Source organism: Ambystoma mexicanum, chromosome 3q, assembly GCF_040938575.1.
Source record: "Ambystoma mexicanum isolate Mex_15411 chromosome 3q, UKY_AmexF1_1, whole genome shotgun sequence".
Taxonomy (NCBI): domain Eukaryota; kingdom Metazoa; phylum Chordata; class Amphibia; order Caudata; family Ambystomatidae; genus Ambystoma; species Ambystoma mexicanum.
The window spans coordinates 171,526,488-171,552,551 of record NC_090926.1 but is presented as its reverse complement, the minus strand read 5'-3'; the positions used below and the strand labels follow the sequence as shown (position 1 = coordinate 171,552,551).

The window sequence follows — 26,064 nt, the reverse complement described above, 5'->3', positions numbered from 1 at the left end:
TAGAGCCAATGTAAGACAATAGTACATACGTTAGGCAATATCTGTCCAATTAAAAGACACTTCTCCTTATGTATATAGTTATCCTGAGCCACTGGAGAACACAATATTGGTAAGCAAAGGGGGTAGTCCTGTGGATATTAGACAGCCTGAGGATGAGGCTCATACTATGTAGGTCTTAGAGAACTAATTTAGAAATATATTGGTAAAGAGTCAAGCCCCACTGTAGGAGGACCTATTAAGCAAATTGAGTTTAGCAAAAATGCCGAAATCAAGGTGTGTTGAACTCACCGGAGAATCCTCACTTAATAGAGAACACCCATCTGTGGTGTTTGTGGTTTAAAAATGGAAAATCCGTAGCTGCGGCTGCCCATCAGGTAATTTACTTGCAGTGATCTGTACATGAATGAATGATGCCAAAGTCAAGCTCTGTAATAAAATGTCTAGAGTTAACTTATATGGAGTCTCAGGGTATACAATTATAAACACAAGTCATGGTTGTGAGAGACGCACCCTTGTAGGAGAGATGCAGGCTGAGTGCTTGATATAGATAGCGAGCGCTTACAGACCATGGAAGGGCAGTAGGAGAAGGATAGACCAATAGTTTAAACCTATCCAAATAGGAGACAAAAAATGTTGACGATGTATGTCAGGATAAAGTGAGTGGACTAGGAGTCAGTATAATCATATCAAGGCGAGAGGCTACAGTCGCATCTACTCGCTCTTTTTCTAGCGTGATCCGAGATGTCTGAGGCACTCGTAGCGGCGTGGTGGGCTTCGTCTGCTGGCCTGCAGTTGTGCATTGTTTCCTAGCGATCCACAACTGCCTCGCTTGGTAGTCCATCATTGATCTCTACTGACCACGAGGACGATGTTATTCCGATAGTTACGGTCCCGCGCCGAGTGTTCAGCATCGCCTCCCTAGCAACTGTATCCAGCAGCAAGCTGTACGGCAGGCCAGCAGACGAAGCCCACCACGCCGGTACAAGTGTCTCAGACAACGCGCCAGCCACCCACCTTTTGAACTGAACCTTGCCATTGTTTGTGTTCTTTGATTAAACCATTTGTATTAAAAGCACAAAGTGTTGTCAGTATTCCATTACGTGAAGACAATCAATTGAATATTTTCATGTGAATTATAAATTGAATAATTACTTAACTGCCTGCTGACGGGATTTGAAGTTGTGCAGGGGACGGGAGGGTTCCGTCTGGCTCCTCTTTTTTCTCTGCTTGTATGTTATTGTGGCTCTGTGGCAGGGAAATTTTTCCTCCCCAGCACCCCCAATTTAGCAAAGTGTTACATTTAATTTGAATTACATATACTCCAGGTGTGCACGTCAATACCTCTCTTTCACATTTGTTTAAAGGTTGACCCACAGGTTCTCAATTCAAGGAATTAGGAAATAAGTAAACTAAGTACTAAACCACTGTATTCTGGAAACTGAAGTGCCAAAATGCTCCTTGGATGAGCAAGAGATGGAACACAATACAAAATGTTAAATTCCAAAGCATTGGATGAATGAGAAGAGATTGGGTACAACAATGTGAATGTGAGAGGGTGTGCATGAGCGCTCCCTTGCACATTCAAACATGCAGTTCCCCAGCCTGTTTCCCAATGCACCACCCAAGGCTGGGGAGACCAAATGCAGCCAGCCATACATGGTACATTGGACGGGCACATTGGGAAACTGAAACTGTCAATGCAAAACTAAGTTTTCATTGAAAGTTTTAGCGTAGATCCCCCATAACTGGGGATTTTGGCCTATCAGCGCCCCCTTGCCCATTATGGACAAACGGCCCCTGATTCTGTGAATGAGAAAGAGATTATATTAATTCCCAGAATGTAACACTACATTCTGGGAATGAACAAGTGCACGCAAAAACAAAACTGTATTCTGAGAATTGAAGGCACAGTCCTATAAGTGTTCTACGAATGAGAACGAGATCAGAAACAACAGTACAATGCTCTTTTCTGGGAATTGAAGATTAAACCCCAAAGCCTTCTATGAACGAGCAAAAGATTGTATGCAACAATACAGCACTGCTTTCTGAAAAAGTATGCCAAAAGGGGCAACGCGACTGTCTTGGAAGAGAGACAACTTAGAGCTGGTTCAAATCATGGTCCCTGAAGTGCATTATAAAAGATTCATTAATTAATAAAAGAATACAAAGCTTAATCTTTTAAGGCAAAGTCCCAAAGCATTCTTTATTTTATTTTTTAAACTCTCTTTATTAGTGGTTACAAAAAGATCTGTGGCACCATAGCACATCTTATCTCGCATGTACAACAAAAATACATCATTAGTATAATTCTACTTCCAGTGTTACGAAGACATGTCATCATCAGCAATCATGTTACATAAATAAACTCTGAAGGGGCCCCAGATGTCCTTGGGCCTGCATGATACAGGTTGGGTCGAAACAAACTGTTCTTCTGCCTCGTTAATATGTGTTAGTTCTTGCAGGAATTGATTCATGTTTGGCGGAGCGCCGCTTTCTTCCATTTCTGTAGGATTCATTTTTTGGCTACGGCACAAGAAATGTTGAATAGTCTTCTAATTTTTTCAGAGCATTTGCCGATGTCGCCAAATAAGTATTTCTGGGGGTCAATTCGGGGGGAACCTGTGTTATCTCTTCCAGCAATTCTGCCACCTCCCTCCAAAATCCTGCCACCACCGGACATTTCCAGTACATATGAAAAGCATCAGCCTGAGGTGAATTACATTTGGGGCAGGTGTCTGAGGTATCCGGTGCAAATTTTGCCACCCTGGCCGGCATATAATGAAGCCTATTTAGGATTTTAAATTGAATCAACCTCAGCCCAGAATTCAGTGAAACATTCTTAGTAAGCATGCAATACCTAGCCCATTTCTCCTCTGCGATGGGTATCCGAAAATCTACTTCCCATTTCTCCTTAATATGGTTCAACGTGGGAGTATGGGCCTGAACCGCGGAGTACAGCTTGGAGATTCCCAGACCTTCTTTAGCCGTTATTAACTGTATACACGGATGAGACGTAGGCTCGTCCGGAAACAGTGGCCACTTTTTCTGGAATGCGGATCTCATAAGATAGTATTGGAGTGTTTTAAGTGGTCCATCTCCCAGTGCCCTTAAGAATAACCTCAAGTCCACAAATTTTCTATCTTTTTTATTTTTTTTATTTTTATTGTATATGGTTTACAATAGAAGCCTTTACAAATACATTGAATAAGAAGAAAAAAAACATACATTACAAATAGATTTCATTACACATATGGTAAAAGATACATGAAGACCCAAATATCCTTTTTCTAAGAATAAGAGACATAGCGCAAATCAATTTAAAAATGTCAGTGCAAGTTCAAATTCAAAACGGTGTTTAGTGATTAAAAAGCAGCTTCCCATTACGTATAGACAAATTTTAGCAAGAATGTCATAAAAGATTTCAAATTATTAAATACATACATAATATAGTTGGTGATATAAGAAGTTAAAATTCATCATACAAGTTAATCAAAGGGAAGAGACATACAGATCCAATAATTTGATAAATCCTGCCACAGCAAGCCCATCTTTGATTTTAGAGATGGCAAGACACTTAGACCAAATAAGGTTTTCTGCCCCAGTAGACCCAAAGTGTTGAATCTACCTAAATAGATGCCCCTAGGACCTTTCAGAGCATCGCAATCTAAGAAGAAATGGCTTGTAGATTCAATTACCGCAGGAGTGTGACAGAAACGGCATGAAAGGTCCAAATCACTAATCTCCTTCCTTCGTTGGAGGACTTCCCTAGTAGGGAGGAGATTCCATCTAAGCTTGAGGAGAAGTGAGCGGTAGTGGCGGTTAGGGAATTGAGGCAGTATAAAAGACAGGCAGCCTCTCTTCTTATGTTCAAATTGTAGGTCACTGAGGGATGGATAAGCATGCAATTTTTCAAGCGTGTTACTCCAATCACAGCTAAAAAGACATTCCTTAACTTTATTAGGGTTATTTAACAGGGTATCCCTATCAGTGGAGAGATCTAATAGCGTCTTGTCGCAGAGGTCACAGAATCTTGAAAGATATAGATTTTGGTCTAAGGATCCCTGTGAGAAGAGCGTTTTACCCATATCAACATAGAGGGTATCATGTTTAGGAGAGAGCAGGGCAGTAAAAAGTGTACGAACTCTCCAAAGAATTCTAGCTCGCAGAGAAACTAACCCCAGTTCATATCTCATGGCCACTATTGGGACACAATTAGCAGTTTCATAACTTTTCTCCAATAGATACCCTCAAGGGTGTCCCAAAAGGTCAGGAGGTATAAGTAGTGCAGTTCCATTCCATATATTAGTTTTGGGATCATCTTTCCCTTGAAGAAATCTACAATAGGTTTAATGGAAAACATGCCATATTTATTGTCTAGCTTAATAGATTGAGAGATAAGCAGAAGTATTTTGTGTCTAAAGGAACATCTTAATTCAATGGCCGAAGGTTGGGCCAGAATAAGGAATCCCAAATAGGCAATTTTATGTGCTCTGATGATATTTTCACCACCAATTTTCCACACATTTTTGTTCCCCTTTCTCCCCCTGGAGAAGACCATCGTTCGGGTTTAGTTGATTTTTAACCCGTTAAGAGTGGCATATTCTTCAAATTTGCAGATAAGCCTCTGCAGGCCAACTTTAGTGTGGTCAAAGAGAAGAAAATCGTCGGCATATGCCAACCATGAGAGCCTGAGATCCCCCAATTTTGCATTCACCATGCCTGTATTTCCAAGAAATTCCCCTACATCTGCCAGATAGAGGATAAAAAGGCATGGGGCTAATGAACAGCCCTGTCTGACTCCTATTCGAGTCCTTATCCTTCTAGAGAGCGTTCCTTCAAGATCTATCCTAATATGGACCCCCGAGTTCTCATACATTGCCATGATTAAAGACAGAAGACCTGCCGGGATCCCCCACTTAGATAGTTTTTCCCACAGTCTCGACCTAATTACCAGCTCAAATGCATTCGACAGATCGATTGAAGCAACATAGAGAGAACCACTGTATTTTCCCCAGGTTGAACTTTGTAGGGTAGTTAAAATGATGCGATTGAGATTGGTTGAATGGCCAACCCTGAAGCCTGTTTGTTGCTTTGGGAGGATATGATTTTCCTTAATCCAGACATTAAGGTGGGAGAGAAGCATGGAGGCAAAAAGCTTACAGTCCGCATTGATAAGAGAGATTGGTCTATAGTTCTTGACCAGAGTTCGTTGGCCTCTCTTAAAGATGGAACAATGTGTGCGGTCTACCAACTGGTTGGGACATTACCAGAATTAACAACATCTTGGAATAGCAGACACGAGTTTAGCCCAGATTTCTGGTTCCGCTTTCAATGTATTATTTGTTAGGCCATTAGGCCCGGGGGCCCTTGAGTTCTTAGCTTTGGCAATAAGGCCAAGTATTGTCTCATAGTCAATGACGGGCTCCCAGGTATCATTTAGAGTATTCTCCCCCATTATACAGGGTTCTAGCCCCTCTCCCCTGTACCAAAAAGTTTGGTGTAGTTCTCTACCCATTGAACCTCTGGGACAGCATTCAACTGGTCAACCACCGCCACATTATCTTGGCTGGAAAAATTAGCCCAGAATGCCCTAAGATCTCTTTTGACAAGTACTCTAAGAATAAGCTCTACATCATTTTGTAGCAAACTAGATTTTCTGCAGTAGTTTTTATATTTTTGGCGGATAGCTTTAATTTTTGTTTTTTTGTTATCCCAGTCAGTATTGAGAAATAGAGCCTCTCTGATAAGTTTCCGAGTGTAGGCCTTTTCATTGGCCAACTCCTGATCAAACCTATGAGCTTGAGATTTTTTAGATATACCCTTCCTAAGAGAGTCAGAGATACTGCTGTGCAGAGCATTGAGAAAGCTATCAAAATACAGGGTGTTGAATACTGCAAGTTTCCAGGAAAAAGAGGTATGATTAAACAAAGAAATCAGTTTACAGTTGAGGAGATTGATATTGGCAGGTGACCAACGTACCCGTGTCCCTTGTCCCACAGTTTTAAGATTACGTGGCCCTCCAGCGGGCAAAAGCTTCATGGGAAAAGGAGAAAGAAATGTAACCAATAGTGACCCATGGTCACTCCATGGGTTGAAAGAAACCTCAACCTCTGACGAAAGAGCGGACAGAGAGTGATCTACATAGACATAGTCTAAAGTAGACGTTGACAGACCTCTATGCCATGTAGGGCAAGGTGGGAGAGTACTATCATAAGAGCCATTAAGACATGTTAGACCAACTGAATCCAAAGCGAGATTCCACATTATTCCCCATACATATTTCTGGCCTCACCGATTGTCATCCCCCAAAGCCAAACCCAGGTCGTCATAGTTGGCCTTGGACGAAATAGAACAGTCGGAGTTAAAATCACCAGCCAAAATCAATTTCCCCCTGGGATATACAGATCTCCATGCAAGTACCATATCCGTTAGACTTTCCAAGAATGGCTCGAGGGTGGCAATGCCCTTGTGCCAATATACATTAATCAAAAGAAGGTTAGCCAGTCGATCAAGGGAACTGACCTCCAGAGCCAAAATCCCAAATGGCGTGTCCACAAGGACCTTGTTCCTGAAGCCAAAGGAAGCTCTAATTCCAATGAGAAGGCCCCCAGAGGCCCTCCCTCCCGAGCTAGATTTATCATTTTGAGAATGGATATCAAATCCATCTACAACAGGAGGAGAGAGCAACCAGATTTCCTGTAGGAAAAAACAGTGTGAAGCACTGATCATAAGTACTGTGTCAGTGTTCGTGAAGAGATGAATTCCAGGAAAGAAAAGTACATTTATTCGGGACCAAGACATTAATGGGTGTAGCAGAGCACTTAGAGGAGTGCTCATTTCCACAGACCTGAGGTAACCTGGGCCCAGTTTCTTGCATTTCCATTGAATCTGGGCATAAATTGCCTCCGTTGGTGCTGTGGAGCTCTTTCCGGGTGATACACCATTGTAAGGTTTCTACTATACTCTTCACACCCTCCATATTTACCGGGAGGCTGATTAGATTGTAGCAGATTTGCTTCAAAACCAAGCTGCATTAAACTTTCGCTTTGGCCCATTATTAGTTCTAATACCACTCTTGATTTCAGAATAATATTGCTCATATCTACACGTCCTTGAGTGGGAAAGAAAATCCTTTCCATATCGTAACTAGAAATGAGTGAAAGAGAAGGAAGTTGGTGGAAGATTTTTAATATATTTCCACTGTTGAGACAGATAGGCATGTCTTGACCCCAAAGGCTAATAAGCTGCAGGGTGTCCAAGGGATCTTTAGCCTCCACTGGGTGAGGTAATGAATCAGTTATACTTTTTGTAAATTGAGTTAAGGAATCAACTTCCAGATCAGTACTCCTTGCACCCCTTAATATGGTCCTATTTTGAATTACATGTGGTCCCACAGGAAATCTTTCATACAGATTAGGAGAATTCCTATTTTGGAAAGGTTCGGGCCCGGTGGTAGGGCCTTCATGACCATTGAATGAGCCTCCATTTGGCAATTTAGGGTGAGCTGAATTAAGAGAGTTGGGAACATAGAGACCCCCCACTGGTCTAAATCCCGTAACACGCTCCCCCGTTATAGACTCTATGTTGGTCATGTGACCATCAAGATGGCAGGAAGGATGATCATATATAGAGGAAGAAGAAATAGTGGGGGTCCTATCCTGAGATGAGCCTGTAGTTGGGTTAAGAACCACCCCAGTAAGTGAATTTGTGCTAAGGAGCTCCTGAAATAGTTGTTTCACCATGTCGAGGTTAACCATATTTGCCGGAATCAGAGTGGTAGTAGACTCAGGGTAGGTAGGATCTAAACTGGATAAGGAATGGCATGGAATAGTTGAGGGTTCTGCGTCCAAAGAGGATTCCATCGACTTACATACGGTTTGGGTGTCCAATATAGTTGGAGCAGAGTTGTTTATAGGCTCCAGTTGAGTTGAGACTATTTTTGGATGACAGGTGACAAGAATTTCCTCAGCCCACCCAATATTGCCCACTACCGCAGGAGGAATATTATCCTTTGGCATAGAACTGACTGCCGAAGGATCGGACTGACTGGGTACAGCTGGAGTAATATGTAGAGAGGTTAAAGCGACAGAAACAGCAGCCACGTTAGGGATAGCGGTCACAGGTAGCGCTGGTTCCACCAAAATCTTAATCTCCTTAGAAGGGGTAACAGTTGTTGCACACACAGGAGCACTTGCTAGAAAAAGATTTTTTAAGAATTGATTGGAAAAAGAGTTTATTCTTTTCATATTCTTCTGATTTTTAGTTTTCTTTATTTGTTGATTATGTTTTCTTTTGACTATGTGAGCAAAGCCCTTTAAGTGTACCGCTTCTTTTGTGAGGTCAATGAAGTCAGGCGGCTTCTCCAAAGTAAGATCAGATTTAGAAACAAGAGAGGAGGCAACATTGTCTCCCTTAAGTGATTCAACCATTTCTAAAGTAGTAGGTTCACCAGATAATCCCTGGGAAGTGGAGGAAGGAGAATTGACGATCAACCCCTCTCGGGCTTTCTCCACTAGGAGTTTAGTAATCGCTTTTATGGAAGTGATAGGGAGTTTTACATCTGGGGCGTGGTCCGCTTGGACGCCCTCAGCGTTTATGGGGGGAATCAGAGAAGATTGATCACAAGTACCCCTGTCCGAACAATGAGGGTCAGTAGTACCTGGGACCATATTAGGAACGTCCCCCAGGAAACTATCCTTTTCCACATTAGTGGCTTTTTTAACCAGAGGCCCTTCCATAATGGATTGGCTTTGGAGGACAGAGTCTGGAGACTGTTTTATTATTGAGGGATGGTCTTCCTTAATAATTTTAACCAACTCTTCAAATCTGTCTAGTCCTTCTAGCCTATTATAGATTTCAGAGAGTAAGAGGGAGTGTGATCTAACCTCTGACCATATACTGTCATAGAGACTCACAAAGGAACTAAGAACCATATTCAATGCAGAGAGTGTAGGTTGAGTTCGTTTTATTCTGTGGTCCGCTTCTTTAAGGGTATGATGCAGAATAGACTCCCTGGCATGAACCTTTTTTATATCTGGGAGTAAACCCCTTTCTCTAAGCCAATTTTGATTCTCTGTATACTCATCAATAAAATTAGTGAGTTCAGAAGGAGAACACACGTAAGAGGCATCACAAGTGTGCTAGGTTACATTGTTTGTGTTAGTAGAAGTAGGATCCAACTGACTCCCAGCTATTGCCTTATCTGCACATTCTATAATACTAATGTCATCAATATCATTATCTACAGGATCTTCAGTCTCCGACTTCTTTGCTACATCCGCCAGATGCGTATTGTCCAGGGTAGCCACTGTAAAAACTGAAAGCGGAGGTTTGATGAGGGTACTAGTGGCAGTCCTTTTACCAAAGAAGTTAGACATGTTTTCCCTTGGATAGGTTTACCCTGAGTACCCATGTTAGATTTTGTTTTAGGAGTATAAGTTGGGGGTTTTGTGAGTGGAGTTTTAAACACTATGGATTTCACTGTGGAAGTATTGGCAATACCATCAGAAGTAGCAGAGAGATTAACATGAATAGAAGAAGTATGGTTAACCCCCTTACCAGAGGAAGATACCTCCGGTGATAGTTTGATGGGAGGAATACCATAGTTTCTGTTGCCCTCTGATGGGGGTAGTTGTTGAACAATAACCTCTTTAGACAGACAGAAGATTCTGTAGCGCTCGCAACAGAGTCACCCAGCACTGAGACAGGTAAAGGCAGTCTAGGTTGTAATGGGATGGGGTTGGGTGTGCAGAGTTCACCGTACTGTTATTCGGGTGATCAATGCGCACCCTTGCCCTTGGTAAACTACCCCCTTCCTCCAAATTCAAAGCTATAGTAGCTGCTAGGCATGCTTCCTGCGCATCTATGGATATATCTTGTTTTCAAATGAAGATGCAGCTGTTATTAGCTGGTGTGCCTGGGATACGACCCATCATATTAAATAGATCAGTCCTATCTTGTGAGTGGATTTGGGCATGGACCAAAGGTTTTTGAAGAGAAGAATCCTGGGAGCTGTCTACTAGTGTCTGTTGTGGCTTGCCCAGAGAAACAGGGATGGGATTTACTGGTGGGATACAATCTATCAAAGGAGGAGAAGGAGCCACCACAGCAGGAAAAGTAGAATCAAAAGAAACCTCCATAGCTGCCTGGCTCCTAAGACCCTTACGTGTCATCCAAACAAGTGGAAAACCGACAGGGGCGAAAGGCAGGTAACAGGAGGGGTAACAGCAGAGTAGCTCTATGGACGATAGAGTGTGGAAACTCCTAGAGTTAATGTTAAAATAGATATCATAAGCAGGAAAAATCACAAATGATAAGACCCATGGAATAGCAGACTGTAATTTAAAAATGCACTGAATACAAGGAGTAGCTAAAACACAACAAACACTACCCCAGGTACACTTTAGAATAAAATACAATAGATATGGATCTCTTTCTATAATCGAGAGGATAAGTTATAAATGTATCATCAGGTATGTCCTTTAATTATTTCGACGAAGAACTCATTAACTGAGTAATAGTCCCATAAATCAGCATAGAACTGAAGGAGCACCTAGTCTCAGGTAAGGAACGCCCGACAGCTTGAGGAGCTGCCAGAGTCCGACTCCCCCCCTTACCCTTGAGACTGGTTAAAATGTTGCAAGTAAGGTGGCAGCATATGACCTCAAGCTGGATTACTCACAGAGCCGTTGCACAGACACAGGTCACAGCCAAACAGCAAAAGAGAAGCTCCAGCCCTTACTGCCTCCAGGGCTTAACGCTGCAAGGGTGGCTGGGCCAGCAATTTGGGCAGGCTGGAAGCCACGTGGTCCGTCACATGCTCGGCAAGGGCTCCACCCCTCCAGGAAGCGAGTGTAGCACCAAGAGCTCAGCTCGCAGTGCTGCTGTGATGAGGAAAACTGCAGGCAGGAACGTTAGTTCGGTAAGTAAAGCGCTCCTTCAAAGTAACAGGAAACACGTCGCAAGGGCGGTTGGGCTCGCAATTTGTGCAGGCTGGAAGTCACGTGGTCCATCACGTGCTCGGCAAGGTCTCCGCCCCTCCAGGAAGCGAGTGTAGCAGCACGAACTCAGCTCGCAGTGCTGCTGTGATGAGGCAGACTGCAGGAGCGTTAGTTCGGTAAGTAAAGCGCTTCTTCAAAGTAACAGGAAACACAAATTTCCCATCAACAAACATATCCCCCAATTTCATTTCGTCATTAGGGTCCCAGGATTCCTGTATGCTTGCGTCATGCGTGGGGGGCAAGCCCGGGAAGTTCCAGAGAGGTATCTCCGGGTTGTAGGGTATCTCAAGCTTCAGCCTTTTGAATATCGCTTCCCATGCCCTAACTGTGCAACTCACAGGGTTGTATTCACAAGTGTCCCTGTACTTTGAATCAAAAAGAACAGATTGTATGTTTGTGGGGTGCGTAGTGTATTCCTCTATCCATGCGTGGGGTGTACTATCTGCTTCATACCAGTACTTTGCAAACTGTGCCTGGGAGAAATAATAATAAAGCTTGAAGTCGGGGGTCGCGATGCCTCCTGTGGAATAAGGTTCTGTCATTTTTTCCCAGCTTATTCTCGCCGTCTTCCCACTCCAGAGAAATGTTACCACTATGGATCGGAGTTTGGCGAAAAAGGTTCTGCCCGGCCATATGGGGATGTTGACGAAGAAATATAATAGCTTCGTCAGGATTACCATCTTGAGGACAGCGACACTACCGGCTAACGAGATTGGGAGGCGTCCCCACATCTGGAGTTTCGTGTTTAAAGTATTTAATGCATTTTCGTAATTATCTGAGTACAACGTGAGTTTGTCTCTGGATACCAGAACACCTAAGTATCTGATGTGGTGCTCCGACCATTTGAGCCCTCCCGTGACAGCAGGGCATTTGGTGGCCGGGGTGAGTGGAAACATTTCAGATTTGGCTCTATTTATAGTATAGCCAGAATATTGTGCAAATTCCTGTATCTCTTCTATTATGGGTGTTATGTTTATATCGGGCTCCCGAACATACCGTAGTGTGTCATCTGCATAGGGTGAGATCACCTGGGTGGACCCCTTCATCTTAATCCCTCTATTTGAGTGTCTTAATCTAACCGCGGCCTCCATTGGTTCAATGGTGAATGCGAACAGTAGGGGCGAAAATGGACATCCCTGCCTAGTCCCCCTGCCCAACAGGAACATTTCAGAGATGGTCCTGTTGGTTAGTACTCGTGCACCAGGTTTTGTGTATAGCAACCTTACATATTTTACAAAATTGGGACCCACCCCGAACGCCTCAAGAACCGCCAAGAGGTAGACCCATGAGACAGAATCAGCCTCCCTCATGGTTGGGGGTATTATGTTACTCTCGAGAGCCTCCTCCCATACCTTCATCAGTATCTGGACAAGTTCATCCCGGAACTCTTTGTAGAATTCGGCCCCTATCCCATCACCCTGGTGCCCTGCCCGACGCCAGTGCCTTGATTGCCTCAGTGATCTCATCCGGGGTTATCGGTTGATCCATGGCCAGGCGGTCTCCATCGCAGTGCTTAGGGAGAGAGAGTGCCCCAAGATATGCCTTAATTTCTAGGAGAGATTTCGTATCTTTATTCAAATAGAGTTTTTTATAGAAGTTTACAAATTCCCAGTTGATATCTTCATCAGTGAGGCATATGTCCCCTTGTGCTGTGTGTCTGCTTGTGATCTGGGTGGGTTGTTTATCGTGTTTAAGTAAATTGGATAATGTTCTACCTGCCTTGTTTCCTTCACCATATCTACGTGCCCGTATAGGGGCCGCCATATATTGAACCTGTCATGTCAGCCAATATGTCTTTATTTTGGGTGCACGTGTAGTCTATCTCTAATGCGTCTAGTTTGTTTTCGACATCTGATAATTGGGTTCTCACCCCCTTCAACATACCAACAGACCTGGATATCAATACACCTCTTATCCAAACCTTAAAGGATTCCCATACTGTTGAGACTTTGTCGACCAATCCCACGTTATTAGTAAAAAAAACTCCATAATATCAACATGCAATATTTCCACCACCCCAGGGTCCGCAAGCATGCCTCCAGGCATCCTCCACCTTCTAGAAGGTCTGGGTGCATTCCGGAGTGATATATCCAACAGCACTGGGGTGTGGTCTGACATTGTACGTGGCAAAATTTCACACCCTCTCAATGCAGTCATCATGGAAGAGGAGACAAACCAGTAATCAATTCTGGATTCAGAGTCATAAACTGAAGAGTAAAATGTGTATCTTCTACTATCGGGATGCAGCTCCCTCCAGGAATCCACTAACAGAAGTTGAGATAGGACATGTGACAGGCTTAGGGCTGACTTACTGGGGGCTCTGACAACCTTCGAGGCTCTATCAAGCACCGGGTCGACGTCCAGAATGAAGTCTCCACCCCAGAAGACCATTGATATATCAAGTGAGACAATTATCTGATACAGATCTATGTAGAAAGCGGGCTCATCTATATTAGGCCCACAGGTGTTGACTAGGAGGAGGTGTTGGGAAGCGATCTTTCCCCATACCATGACGTATCTTCCCAGAGTATCAACCTTGTGGCCCTCTGGCCCGAACCCCAACCCTGGGTGAATAAGCGTGATGACCCCCCTAGACTCAGATGAGTATTCTGTGTAAAACCTTAGTGAACCCCACTTGGGCAATATATGCATGTTGCTCGCCCCCACCATGTGAGTTTCTTGTAGCATAAGTACCTGAGTCTGGTTATGTAGTTCCCAATTTTCTTGACTTTCATCTGATTATTTAGCCCCCGCACATTCCAGGTTAACAGTTTAATATTCAATCCATCGCCCGTGCATTTTAAGTAAATATTTGACATTGTCTCGTATAGCAAATGTATAGTGTTCGTGCAGCTTCATCAGTGCCAGTCCAAATGTAACCACATGTTTACTTTTCAAACCCCACTCACCAACTTTGTACCACGATAAGTCCATTTTAGAAGTGTAACGTCTGATCCCAACTCCTCTACCCTCTCCCCCACCCTCATCGTCTCCCCCAACTTGACGATGTACCAAACCAAACTCGTGGAATATTTCAAGGGTAGCCATGTTGCTTCACATGGCTGCCGACTGGGTCCCAGTCTCCACTTAAACACATTGCCTGGGCCATTTAGTATTTCACGTCTTTTCGACTACGGCCTTCAATGCACTGTAGAATTTTACATATCTTTGCCTTGTGAGTATTTCCTTAGTCCGCCGGTCTGGGCCTGTTGTTTTGTGCTGGTCTGCCCCCTCTGGGAGGTAGGGGTATGGAAGTTTTAATGTATTGTGTAGCTTCAGCTGGGGATTCAAAAAAATGTGCTCGGCCTGCATGTTGGATCCTCATTTTGGATCCTACACCCTCATTTTGGCTGGGAAAATAAGGGCGTATGGGGTTTGATGCTCCCGTAGGAGCTTCTTAACTGGCTCATAGGATCTTCCGCTTGCCTGTACCCCGCAGAGAAGTCAGGATAGATGGGTATGCAATTTTCTTCAAATTGGAGTGTTCCCACCTCTCTTGCCTTTCGCAGGATTGTGTCCCTGTCCCTGTAGTTCAGGAGTCTTGCAATTATAGTGTGTGGTGGAGCACCTGGTTTAGGAGTTGGGGCCAGTGTACAATGCGATCTTTCAATCAAAAAGTGCTCAGAGAATGTTTCTTGTCCAAACAAGGTTTTGAGTAGTTCCTCCAGTTGTCTTTCCATCTGACCTTTCCCAAAGGATTCTGATACTCCTACCACACAGATGTTGTTCCTCCTTGATCTCGATTCAATATCCTCGCATTTATTTTGTAGTTTGGCCATATTTTCTTCGATCTGGGTAATGTCGTGGGTATGGTGTGCAATGGTGTCTTGGTTGGTGCTTATTCTATTTTCAATCTCTGTGACACGTGCACTCTCCTTTTTCACTCTAGCCTTAAGGGAACCTATGGTGGACACAATGTCATCCAGCTTTGTATTGATAGAGAGAAACCCACTTTGCACTATTGCTGTTAGCTTGTCCACTTGATCACCAGGTTCAGGGTTAGAGGCCTCATCGGCGTCGGTGTGGATATCCGCCACATTGGTTTGGTTTTGGCTGCCCGTGTAGGCGTCCATCGGGCCTTTCATTTTGTTCCCTGGAGTTTTGGAGCCTTTGTCTGCTTTGGATGTTTCCCCCATTTTATTGCCCTCTGTAGTTTCTGTAGTAATGCAGTATTCCGCTTGCCGCACCTCCTTGTAACGATTGCACAGCCTTGGGGCGAGAGCGGGCTGCGGGGATATAGGCGTTCTATATGTCCGCCACCGGTTTACACGAGTGGACTGTGTCACCCCACGTATTATGTTGTGGGGATGTCACTTCGTGGCAGGTTATTTGGAAGTTCCAGGCCACCTGGTTCTGTAGTTGGCTTATGTGTGCCTCCCCACCTCTGCCCCCCGAGCGTGGTGCAATTTAGGGTGTTTGGTCTACTCCAGGGGGTCACAGCGCGCCCCTGATTCGTGCCTGCCGATTGCGCCGGGGAGGGAGTCCAACACAGCCCGCCAAGTATTATCTCACAAGGAGGGAGGTTTATGGGGATCCGTTGAGGATTTGTAGTAGCACTGGGGCTGCTCCCCGGACAGTGGACACGCCCCAATCCTCTAGGGCCCACACGTGTTTCGTCAGGTCCACCTCACCCCCGAAGAACGTTTTTTTCCAGTCCCCGGGGAATCCCTGCCGTTTTCAATGCGCGTTATGTTCCTTTTCCCCCCCTGCCGTGGCTCCGGCCCCACTTACTTGGCGGTGCAGCGTGATCCGAGTGTTCCGATGGAGCCGCGTATCACTGCGGTGCAGTCCACTCACTCGCCTCTTGTCTACGTATGAAGATGGCTTGGGGGGCCTTTCCGGCGCACAGGAGTCCAGGATCGCTCCGGGCTAGGCTCACCACCGGTGATGTGTCAGATTATTCGGCTCACCCTCCCAGGCTGGCCAGGGAAACCAGTTGCACGGCCCAGGTCTGGAGAATGTGCATGGGTCAAAGATTCAGGCTCCTCCCATCCGGGCCTTCCGCCAAGTTGAAGCCACGGCACTCAAGTGGGCTGTCCTGGTACTCAATTCGGGTCTCGTCTGCCGCGTGGGCTGGCCGATGTTTGGGACGCCGCAACTTCGGCTCCTTCGGCTGCCGGAGTTCAGGAGTTTTCAGGGTTGGCCACGGGTAGTTGGGCTATCGGTGCCTATGTTTGAGGTTCACCAGGCAGTTCTGGGACGGATGTTAATGTCCAGCATTTTTCAGTGGAGCGGGAGCTCTACAATCAGGCGGCCAATGCTGTTGTGTGCAACAGCGCCCCCCTCCAAAGCTGTGAATGAAATAGAGATTGGATACATGAATACAAGGCTGCATTCTGGGAATTAAAGGGAACATCCCAAAGAGTCTTTGCTGAGAAAGAGGTTGCATAAAATAATGTAATTCTGCATTCTGCAAATGAAAGAGTGCACGAAATATGAATACTTTGTATATTGAGAATTGTTGGTAAAAACCCCAAATTATTCTATGAAAGAGAACAGTTATGAGGATACAGTGCTGCTTTCTGGGACTGAAGCCAATGTCCATAACTTTCTTTGAATGAGAAAGAGTTTGGATGCAAGAATGCAAAGTTACATTCGAAGAACTCAAAGCAACAGCCCAAGACATTGCATTTCATGAATGAGAAAAAGATTGTATACAACACAGCGTTCTGGGAAGTGAAGGCAAAGTGTCAAAGCATTCCATGAATAAGAAAGAGATTGTATGCAAGACTACAACGCTTTATGCTGTGAACTGAAGCCAAATTCCCAGCTTATAAAGTGCATACAAGAATAAAACACAGCAGTCTAGGAAATGACAGCAAAGTCTTAAAGTGGTCTATGAATGATAAACAGATGGCATGTAACTATAGAACAAGGGTCCACAGTGTTCTGTGAATATGGAACACTTTGTAGACTATGGGCCTCATTACGAGGTTGATGCTAGTCATGGCGCTATTAGCGCCATGACTAGCACCAATAACTGGACTGTGTCCGCCCTCGTTCAATGGGGACTTACCGGTCCAGTCCGACCTTGGCGGGACCGGTAAGTCCCCATTGTAAAAGCCATTCCCCATTCCCATTTGAGCCCCCAAAGGGCTCAATGGGGAGGGGGAAGGAGTCAATTTGCGGTACCGTTATTGACCCCGGTATCCCTGAACGGGTCCCGTCCATAATGACTGGTAAAACCAGGTGTTAAGGGAGGGACCCACTAAGGGACATCGGAATAGGGCGCAAAAGGATTACCGGCACCAGTGTCATTACCGGTGCCCGGTATCCCTTTGCGCCCACCTCAGAATGAGGCCCTATGAGTCAATGGGCGTTCTATGTGTGAAAGTCTAGGACTCTCAAACAAACCTGGGTAGTCCAGAGAGACACCCCAACAGAGAAGGAAATTCCACAGCTACAGCATGTTCCACAAGAAGCAAGTACCAGAAGAAAAGAAAACATGTAAGCAGGGTCGGTTTGGGCACTCGGCCGTGGCTGGGCCAAAATCGTCCCTGGGGAGTGGGGGCGGGTTTCTGCCCATGCCTGTGCCGGTTTTGAAAATAAAATTGTGAATTTTTTTGCCAAACAATATTTTTCCATATTTTTCGTAGTGTACTTAGGAACAATGCTATTTGATGCCACTTCCTGTTTTGTCAAGGGGTGAAAGGTCGTGTTTCATCGCTTCCCAGGATGTCACTTTGGGGTGGGGTCAAATGACATCACTTCTGTTGATGTCATTAGAGGTCAAGGGTCGTGAGGCGAGGGTTGGGCCACTTTTTGGAGGCAAGGGGTAGACCACATTATTTTGGGTGTCCGGGCCTATTTCTTGTCCCAGTCTGACCCTGCATGTAAGCACTATGCTGGCAACTCTAGGACAAGGAGAAGATCAATCGGGTGATGCTGTACCCAGACAACCCAAACCCGAGAGGAGCAGAGGGAAGAAGAGTACTGGGATGGACATGTAAAATGAAGAAAATCCAAGCAAGCAAGAAGTGGTTCATGTGGACAGGATCCTGAGCAATAGACTCTATATAAAAAGACATTTGTGGGAACCCAGAACCCAACCAAAGGTGAAAATGAATATTTGAAAACAACCCTAGATGCAGCACAAAAGACACTCAACACCTCGATCACCGAAGCCCTAGACCACCTGGCACCAGTACAACCTTTCAAAGCCACACCAAAAAACTGCTTGCAAAATGGTTCACAGAATAACTGAATTTTTTTTTTTAAAAAATACAAAATGGAAAAAACACGGAGAGAACAATACAACTGACGGGGCAAAATAAAATGCCAAAGACAGCTCAGACTAAATAAATGAACAGTTCTCAAAGCAAAAACAAATTACTACGCCTCACAAATGAGTCAGCAAACAATCCACAGAAAGAACTCTTCAAAATCATCACAAAGAGATAAAAACCTCCCTCCCCCTGTCAGAAATCCATCACCCTAACACAAGCACTTTGTGACAAAATCACCAACCACCTGAGATCAACAATAGAAACAATCCAGCAGACCATCAATACAGCCCGGGCTAACACAACCAAAACCACTGCACCACAGACAAGGGGCGAAACCCAGACTACAGCAAAACACACATGCCTAGAACCAATCAAGGAAGAAACCTTCACCACACTGATCAAGGACACCAACCTTGCAGGATCCCCAAGGGCCCGTGTCCCCTGACATCTTCAAAGAAATTCTCAACCACAGAACCCCAGCGACACAGTTCTGGAACCTAATGAACCTATCACTCAAAACAGGAATCGTCCCATCCGCCTTCAAATCAGCATACATCAAACCACTGATAAAAAAGGAATCAGAAAGCGCTGAAGACCTGAGCAACTACAGACCGATATCCAAACTGCCCTACCAAGTGAAGATCCTGAAAGGCCATGTGTACAAGATCCTACTTAAACACGTCGAAACAAACAGAATACTCGATCGGTCAACAGTTGGCTTCAGACCAATCAGAGGAACAGAATCGGTGCTCCTATCAATATGGGACGGCCGGAAAATAAATGCAGATGACGATGTGCAATTGGTCCTCATACTACTGGACATATCTGCGGCTTCCGACACAATCAGTCATGCAACATTAATAAGTGATGGAACGTGGCATACAGGAATCTGCACTAAAGTCACTTAACTCATTCCTCACAAACTGAACCAAAAGGACCTACCTATCACTAAAAATATCTCCTGCGGATTACCACAGGGATCCAGCCTCTCCCCTGCTTTTCAACATCTACATGTGCCAACTGATGAAAATCATTCAAACTCACAGACCAACCTCCTACAACTACGCAGATGATGCACAACTGATTGTGAAGATGAGCACAGCCCATGAACAAAATAATTGCCTCAACTACTAACTCAAAGGTATCTACAATTGGATTACAACAAACAACCTCAAACTGAACCTGGCAAAAACAGAAATAATACTCTCACCCACAAAAATCAACGTAGGCAACCCAAAACTGAACTGGCCGGCTAGCATGGGAACTCAACTAGAGACTTCCAATGTAGTAAATAAGCTAAGAATACTCATGGACAACGGACTATGCCTGGAACTGCAAGTCAATGCAATCACCAAAAAATTCTTCTTCCTCCTAAGACTTCTCAGAGTACTACTCCCATACATCTCCTTCCTGCACAGAACTCTCACGATCATATCCCTGATACTTACATGAATCGACTTTAGAAAACAGCAGCCATGATTCAATTAATATTAAACAGAAGAGACCACATCACCCCAGAACAGCCTACACTGGTTACCAGTAAGAAAACGCATTAAATTCAAAGCACTCTGCATAGCCCACAACGCCTTGCAAGACAAAGAACTGCATTCCTCCAAGACAAGATCAGCTGCTACCACCCAAGAAGGGACCTAAGATCAAGGGCGACCTACAAATAGAGGAAAATCAACAAGAAAAAAGGAAATTAGTAGGAACAGTGTTCTTGCGTCTAATTGCAAACCTCTGGAACCCCATGTCCAAAGAAATTAGAACCACAGAAGACCACGCCACCTTCGGGAAATGACTCAAAACCTGGTTATTCAACAGACAATGACAACCGCAAAGGAACATCGGCAGCAACAACATCACAGACCAAAGGAAATAAACTAAGGGACACGGTCAAAGATAACAGCGGCAATAGCTTAGAGGACCAGAACAATTCACCACCTCCACCTCCTGCCCGCACCCCAACCATGCAGACTACTAGACTGAGCTACGAAAGAAGGCCGCCCAAATAACGGACAGATTTTTAGGGGTAGCACCATGCCCAATTATTCATCAAGAAAAAATAGGCAGGTAAACCACAAAAGTCCTTGCATCCCCAACCATCCCACCCACAAATAGGGCCACCGTAACCTGCCAACCCATAACCAGGGCCACCCAACAGAGCACCTTCCTCACTATATTTGGAACCCCTGCTGTGCACCCTCTTGCAAACCGACCAGACAACAGGTCCGCACCCAATGGCACAACTGACCTGGATGAACAACAAGGAACACACTAGGTTCGATCAGCCACCTGCGACGATAACCACAGGGGTCGTCAGCCCAGTCCAAGTGAGGAGGCAAGATGGGCTGACGAATCGCAGCCAACAAGCTTGGTAGATACCGTTAGGCTGCAACCCAAAATGTCACTCCAGAGGCCCCATCAAACCAATCAACTTACTAACCCATCCCCCTTCATGCTCCTCCAACATGACCTATGCCTCTACATTAGACTATAGGATGGTCACACTACGCATAAACACACCATGAATCAACTTAAGATTCTGGAAGCACATCAAAGGTAACTCCCCTGACACACAGGGCATCATTACAAGGTGGGCGGTAAGGGATACCGGGCACCGGTAAGGAGACCGGTGCTGGTAATCCCTTACCGCCCTATTCCAAGGTCCCTTGGCAGGGACCGTATTGAACATGTGGTCTGACCACACGTCCCTTACGGGTCCCACTAAGGGACCAGGGTGCTAATAACGGGCTTGCAAGTTGCAAGCCCGTTATTAGCGCCCTCCCCATTCCCATTGAGCCCTATGGGGGCTGACATGGGAATGGGGAATGGTTTGTTCAATGGGGACTTACCGGTCCCGCCATAGTCGGACTACACCAGTAAGTCCCCATTGAACAACACCGGTGCCAGACCTGTTATTGGAGGCAGTCATGGCGCAAATAGCGCCATGACTACCACCAATCTCGAAATGAGGCCCATAGTCCTTAAAAACCTTAATTACACAATTAAACCCCAACACAAAAGTCAGTCATGCACCAACAGCCACCCGCGACTCTGGACCCTTATGGATATAACTAACTGGGGCGCTCAACCACAAACCACCCAACATCAAATGACACAGACACCAACACAAACAATAACACAGATCTGAAGGACTGGTGTTACCCATATGGTTACAATGCACAAGGGCCCCAGAACCAACTAACACCAGTGGTCGAAGTGTACGAAAAGAAGTAGTGGAACTATGTTCCCTGCTGGCCTGCACCCACTCCCCACAAACCCCACCATCACGTCCCCTCCCACACAGAATACACACCACCAAACACTTGCACCTGCTGTTTAAGGGAAAGTTCTGTGCAGTGCACTGAAAGGGCAAGTTTCAACTTCTTCCAACACTTTTATTTTAAAACGAAACCATTCCGGAATGATTTTGTTTTAAAATAAAAGTATAGGAGCTGTAAAAGGTCATTTAAAAAAGTAGAGGAGCACCGCTGCCTACCGCTCCCACTCACTTCGACCACTGACTAACACACTGTATTGTATTGTATTGTATTTGTCTTTTAAATAGCGCCCTTTCCCCATTTGTATGGCCTCAATGTGCTGAGTGGTTGCAACGCCCTCGGGGACCAAAGTCCATGTGTGGGAGATTTTTAATTGTAAGTGTTATTTTTAAGATGCGTGTGTGCATTTTGCCAGGTTAGGACTTAGGTAGGCTTGCTAGGCTCTGGTAAGCAGCCCGGATGTCAGGCACGTGGGCGGGTGCTGTTGGTGGTTTAGGATAGAATGCTAGTGCTGGAGACTCGATGTGTGCCCAGCTATACCAAATATTTTTCATAGGTTGTTGCTGTATTCTAATGGCAGAAGTGTTGAGGTACATGAGGGGTTTTAGTGTGGACGGATATGCGAGCTGCTAGACCAGAAATGCATAGCCATAGCTGCATTCTATAGTATATGAATGTGTGTCTGTGCCTGCGGCCTTTGTCCACAGAAGGTGGTGCAAGGTATACATACCTTAAACTCAGATAGAGTTTGTCTTCGAGGTCTGCTCCTAGGTCCAATGCGATTGGCTGGTCTTCACAGTTGTGGTCTCCCTAGATTGAGTCTGAGCACTGGGAGAGACAGGGGAGTGATGCACGGTCATCTGGGGGTGAACTGTGGACTGAATTTATCACGGTTTGTTGCTGCGAATGATGCCGGCATCCGTCGAGGTAGAATCACCTAGATATGTGATAGCTCGATAGAGGGAGAACCACCTAAAATGGGAGCACAACAGTAAATGTAAGAACACCTAGATTTGAGATACATGGATAGAGGGAGAAATGTCTAAAATGGGGGGCACAACAGTAAATGCAGAAACACCTAGCTTTGGGATACTTGGTTAGAGGGAGAAACGCCTAAAATGGGGGCACAACAGTAAATGCAGAAACACCAAGAGGTCTCTGTGAGCAGGGAAGAACAAAGCTTACGATGAATAAGGACAACATCCAACACACTTTCACCTTTATGGAAGAGAAAGAAAATAACATAATTTTACCACTTGTGACATGCTCCAAAAACCTTCCAACCTCTAAATTGACTGAATGATTAAACAGACCGACCAACAGGAGGGGATTACGGAATTGGGATTGCTTCTTTGGCACATGACAAGGAATTTGTACGTTGACTATGTCCTGCTTAACAGTATGTTCTCTACACCTATATTTCAAAACACAAGATAGTTTGGTCAACCATTGTCACTGTCCCCCTTGTGCTCTCATGTTTTAATAATCCCAGTCACACAACCTTGATTGCTGCTTTCACCCAAGGTAAAAGCTGGTATTGGGCGTTGTTCTTTGGAGAATCTCAAGGGGAGTGATGCCTGCGAAGGCATGAGGTGCAAGACGATGGGCCTCATTCCGAGGTTGGCGGTAAGGGGTTAACGGCGCCGGTAATGGTGCCGGTGCCGTTAACCCCTTACCGCCACATTACGAGGTCCTTTAGCGGGTCCCCCTAAGGCGGCTGGTTTTTCCATGCGCCCTTAGTGGGAGCCGCTAAAGGACCAGTATTCTAACAACGGGCCCGTTATTAACGGGCCCGTTGTTAGCATGTTCCCCATTTCCATTGGGCTCTATGGGGGCTCAAATGGTAATGGGGAAGTACCGGGTCCGTGTTCCCTGAATGGGGAAATACTGGGCCCTCCAAGGTTGGAATGGCCCGGTATTTCCCCATTCAGGGAACCCGGACCCAGTATGCGGTATGGGGGTAGCCATGGAAGTAATAGCACCATGGCTACCTCCAACCTTGTAATGAGGCCCAATATATAGCAATCCTGTGCTGATTATCACACACTGTCCCTCCCTGCCCCAATAGTCATCTTCACGCTACGAAGCAAAGTCCAATTAAATCTTTCCACATTTCCATTAGACTGGGGATGATACAGTGCACAATGGTAATACTTTAGTCCTGTTCTCTGTAAGGATTCGTTTCATCTCTCAAAGTGATTTGCACTCCCTTGTCCATTATGAATTTGGAAGGACCCCTCTCGCCTCGCACAAAGACCTGCTCCAAGAACCATATCACAGTTTGGATGGAGACCTGATTAGTGACCAGCACTTCTAGCCACTTAGAAAATATCAATGGCATGTCTTACTTGCACGTCACATTAATTGGTTGAACAAAGTAAAATGCCACCTTGTCCCAGGCCATCCTAGGAACCTCATGAGACCCCATGGGTAATTTCTTTACCTGCACCACTCCAAAACTATTCCAACAACACAAGCACAATCTCACAATATGTTCCATATCACTTTCAAGCCCCTGCCACCAGTAGCCACAGCGAAAGAGCCCCCTGGACTTTAGAATCCCAAAATGGCCCTCATGTGCCAGCTCAATCAGTTGGTCACGCATTCCATCAGGTGCAACCACCCTAAAGTCCCATAGGACCATGCCTCCTCTGCACATGCAAAACAATGCTCACATATGCCAGTTTCTTCCTGGTTCTAAACCTATCCATTCATACTATCCCCACTATCACCCCTACTCACCTCTCTTGCAGAGCCATGTGAGACCCTGGAGACTCCCTGTGGGTGTTAGCGGTGCGCGTTATAAATCAACATAACATAACAAAATAAAAGTGGTTTTCATTAAACACTGTTTCATTTGCTATTGCCACTCCGCCACACTCTCCCCCTTTCACACATCCTTCTCCAACTGTCAGTCATTTTTCACTATGGGTGGTTTTTAGTTTTAGCTTTTAGGTGGTTCTGTATATGCTGTCGACAAGCCGAAAGCTTTGGCATGCGAAGTGAAGAAAGCAGAGAAATGGCATATAATTAAAGACACACAGTCTTTGGGAATGTTTTGACTTCCATTGCCCACCCATGTCCATGGAACTCCCTATGGACATTCCCAACCACTACTTGTCCCTCCCTTCTTTGGTGCCAATGTTAGTTGTAAGCAATCTTCCAAAAGGTAATGGCTTAATTGCAGCTATAAGCCAACTCGTGTGATAAAAAATGTCTTTGCTATTAGTGCCTTCGGACATTTGATACATATGTAATATGTGTGTGCTTGTATCTGTTCCTTGTACTGAATTGGTGTTGAAAACAAGCACTGACAAAGACAACTGTTGTCACTCTTGTATGGGCATTAGATGGGCATTTGTCTGGCACTGCCATACTATGTCTAGGTGCTTACACCATTATTTGCCAGACGTTACCATCATATAGCTAGGTAGTATGATTATGGCAGTGCCTGAAAAATACTGAATGCGTGCCTACACAAAAGCCAAAACTGTTGGCTTTGCTTTTTGCTTCAGGGCTTCGATAGCATGTGTTCTGTTGCCTGCATTTTGCTGTGCAAGCATAGTAAGGCTCAAGCTGCCTTTATGAGGGTGATCTGGTGATTACCTCTTGGTTTTTAGGGAGTGCTGATTTTCTTAGGCTAATTCGAGGGAGTTCACATGACGATTGTATTAACGCATCTGCGGCAGTAATTTTGCGTTCACCAATAGGCCATACAACTAATAGTCAATACTTAGCAAACTTTCTATATTCAACTCTCTATGGACAGATGTTATTTGCAGAAGGTAATTGTATTAGGCCTGCTTTTTCTAAGTGCCACTCAACCCAAAATATGGGCACATAAACACATGGACGTAATTTTAGGGGGTAGGGCACCATTTTGTGGCATACCATTGTGTCCCTCATTTGGCAGGAGCCTCGTTCCTGCAGATGGTGTGCCCTCCTTCGCCCAACATTCTCAGCAAAGTTACTCCACTGTATACACACAAACAATACTTTAAACCATGGCTATTTCACTATTGGGGTGGGCTGGATAGTTTGTTGGGAGGGAGGTGTAGCAGGGCCACTTTCTGCTGTGTAGGGTTAACTGCATTATTATTGGCAAGAGCCCATACAGGTGGCTTGCATGTGCTCTATGACACATTGGGCCTCATTCCGAGGAGGGCGGTAAGGGTTAACGGTCATCAGTAACGAGACTGGTGCCGTTAAACCCTTACCGCCCTACTACGAGTTCCCTTTGCGGGTCCTTCCTTAACGCCTGCTTTTAGCACGGGCCCCGCAAAGAGACTCCGGGGTCAATAACGGTACCGCAATTTGCGGTACCGTTATTGCCGCCTTCCCCCTTCCCATTGAGCCCTATGGGGGCTCAAATGGGAATGAGGAATGGCCCTGGTGAATGGGGAATTACCGGTACCTCCGACCTTGGAATGGACCGGTAATTACTCCATTCACCAGGCCGGAGTTTGGACGAGTTTGGAGGCAGCCATGCCGCAAATAGCGGCGTGGTTACCTGCGAACTCGGAATGAGGCCCATTGAGTTTGGCGGTTGCAATC

The 26,064-nt window shown here is 45.3% G+C and overlaps 1 protein-coding gene across 1 annotated transcript in view; it reads right to left on the bottom strand.

Moving 5' to 3' along the window:
• Nucleotides 1-2,207: 2,207 nt before the first annotated feature.
• The window catches only part of LOC138582276 (uncharacterized), a 30,321-nt gene continuing 6,464 nt past the window's right edge, over nucleotides 2,208-26,064 (bottom strand). The window contains exons 2-3 of the mRNA XM_069653419.1: nucleotides 22,241-22,482; nucleotides 2,208-16,291 (exon numbers count right to left, since the gene is read on the bottom strand). Of these exons, the coding sequence (XP_069509520.1) occupies nucleotides 6,834-8,933 (2,100 nt within the window). The 5' untranslated portion in view covers nucleotides 8,934-16,291; nucleotides 22,241-22,482 and the 3' untranslated portion in view covers nucleotides 2,208-6,833. The remainder of the gene's footprint in view (nucleotides 16,292-22,240; nucleotides 22,483-26,064) is intronic.